General features: G+C 35.4%; 1 protein-coding gene across 1 annotated transcript; it reads right to left on the reverse strand.

Annotated features, from left to right (window-relative positions):
• Positions 1–1158: 1158 nt before the first annotated feature.
• On the reverse strand, positions 1159–2091 carry LOC127075253 (acidic endochitinase-like). Its single transcript, XM_051016738.1, has one exon. It carries the CDS (start codon positions 2044–2046, stop codon positions 1159–1161), a length of 888 nt encoding a protein of 295 aa, XP_050872695.1. The 5' UTR covers positions 2047–2091.
• Positions 2092–2832: the final 741 nt, after the last annotated feature.

A 2832-nucleotide genomic window follows, 5' to 3' on the forward strand; every position in this document is an offset into this window, starting at 1 on the left:
CAGCAAGTATGCTCTGTGGCATACCAGGTTGGGTCATCCCCATCATCAAGTCCTTGCTGAAGTGCTCAAAACCTGCTGCATTTCTCTTCCTTCTAAGTCTGCAGCTGAGTTTTGTTCTGCTTGTTGCTTAGGCAAATCTCACAGACTTCCTACTTCCCTCTCTACCATAGTCTACACTCATCCCTTGGAATTAGTGGTCTGTGATTTATGGGGCCCTGCACCTATCAAATCTTCAGGTGACTACACCTATTTTCTGACTTGTGTAGATGCTTTCTCTAGGTTAATCATATGTAAAAATATGGTTAATTCATATAGTTAAATTAACTATAATTTCAACTCAAAATTGAAACATACAGCTGATCAACTATCAACTTAATAAACAATTTGTTTGCACATAGTTAATCAGATGTCGAACCGGTGTACGAAAAAGAGGTGTATACAATTGCTTCTTGGCAAAATAGACGACATAAAGCTTTAGACAAAAAACCATACACCTTAGAATATTTTCATTCTACATGTTTCTTCATCTACAAGATGGTGAGTGTCATGTACTCACCTAGATTCATATTTGAGAACGTGTAGGACAAGCTACCGTATAGAGTTCAAAATTTAATTGTGACTAAATAAAACCTATTAAAATGTTTGTCACAGTTAAACTCTGGTTAAATAAAATATGTTTTTGTTTATTATGGTTAAATTGCGATTAGTCTACACAGAACCTCCAAAAACTTAAAATGGTCACCGTGGTTAAATAGAGTATCGGGTCTCCAAAAACTTCAGACGACTATGTATTCCTCATTGTCAATAACCAATACTTTGAAGAATCACATCTCAGTTTTCTAGTTTCATCTCTCTACTTTTCACAAAATTGTGTTCCAACTTTATTTCATATTCCTATACTTGTGTCAGAGTTCAAAAGTTTTCATCATTTGAGATATAGTTTTTGCTCTTTGGAATAGCATCTTATTGCCTATAATATATGTTAATATCTTGATGTGGAAATCAACTGTAGAGAAAATTCAGTTTCAACTTCAACAAAGCATCTTCGTATTATATAGACTTAAAGATATTTAAACAAACACCAAGTCACCAACCATTACACAAATAAACATCACATATTAGATATACACATTACTACTAGCTAGATGAATTTAGATTTCACACATGGCTCTTGATGGAGGAGCTATAACCACTCTGAACATCATCATACCTAGACCACAACATAACACCGCCATATTTAGCAGAACCCTTAATCGCTGGAAGCACCGTAGAAGTAAGATCAGTTGCAGGAATAAAGCCACTTCCCGCAGCGGTTGGAGAAGCAGGTAGCCCTAAGAATATCTTGTTTGCAGGGATACCTGATATCCATTGCTTCCATGCATCTTCAAAGTTGCTAATTTCGCCAGGATTGTATTGACAAGGAGGATTATTGTAAAATTGTACCCAAACATAATCGAAAAGGCCTGTTGTAAGTGCATTTCCAATCCAAGCATCAGGAAATGGGCACTGAGGAGCTGCAGTTATGTAAACCTTCTTGTTATACCCTTTAAGGTACCTGGCAAGATCACCCCAATGTTGGTTTGATCCTCCTTCGATATCAAAGTCAATTCCATCAAGAACAGCGGGACCTAGAGGGCGAGACGAAGATTTCCCACCTAAGAAGTTATTCCAAAGATAAGTTGCAACAGTACTTGCATCTTGTGTTGAAGCAATTGAGTAACTTCCAGCACCTCCTCCTATTGATAGCAATACTTTGATGCCTTTGGCTTGACATGATTTGATGTCTGAGGTTAAGCCGATGCATTCGTTACTGTATGGATCGCAATGACCAGCTAGATTGATCATGGGAGTTTGGCCATCGCCAAAGGTCGGTAAGAAGGCTATGATCACATATTCATAGTTACCTGTGGCGCAAGCTTCGGCTAACGTGCCCTCGTTTCCGTTCTGGCCCCAGTAGATTGCAATTTTGCCAGCAGTAGAACCATTTGCTAGTGCTAGCAAGACTATGGATAAGAATGTGAATGAGATTGTTGATTTCAATGCCATTTGAATTTGTGTTGTTTTCTATATGTTTTTGAATCTCCACAAGTCTTATGTGTTGATTCAATTTATGTTGCAAATCATGATGGTGGGGGTGGCTTTTATAAGGGTGATATTACTGAGTATGTTACAAAAATGTGGTATTTTTCCTCATAAGAACGTTGCTAGGAAGTTATTTTGGTTGGGTTGCATGTTTTAAACGCAGTCATTGCATTTGACACCTCTCCTGTCTACTTCTATTTGTTGCCACTCTTTTACTTTTGTTTATTGTTTTTCAGCTACTAAGTTAAAACAGAAAAGTAGTCGCAATTACTGTCAAAATAATTTTTCACTCACTCATTCAATACTGTTTTAATCACATTCAAAAGTATAGTTGAAAAATGTTAAATTACTTTTTAAAATTTTAAAACACCTAGTATTAAAATTAAAATAAAATGTTAAAACATATAAAAATATGGAAGGAATAAAAGAAGACTTTATATTCACTTAATTAATCAGCTTGAGAAAAAAATAAGGCCTGGGAGAAGATTTATGATAATCTTAGATATTATGATGATATTAAGTTTGTACGATATACACCAACATATAAGGGGGTGTAATCGGTTCGGTTTGGACCGTTTTTTTTTTAATTATCTGAATCAATGATATTTTCATCGGTTTGGTTTGGATTGACTTTTAATATTTTTAAGAATGGAACCAAATCAAACTTATCGGTTGGTTCAATTTGATTTGGTTTGGTTGACCGATTTACAATATTTTTTTAAAATATTATATCATAAGTGTATTTTCTCC

Source organism: Lathyrus oleraceus, chromosome 4 (assembly GCF_024323335.1).
Source record: "Lathyrus oleraceus cultivar Zhongwan6 chromosome 4, CAAS_Psat_ZW6_1.0, whole genome shotgun sequence".
Lineage (NCBI taxonomy): Eukaryota > Viridiplantae > Streptophyta > Magnoliopsida > Fabales > Fabaceae > Lathyrus > Lathyrus oleraceus.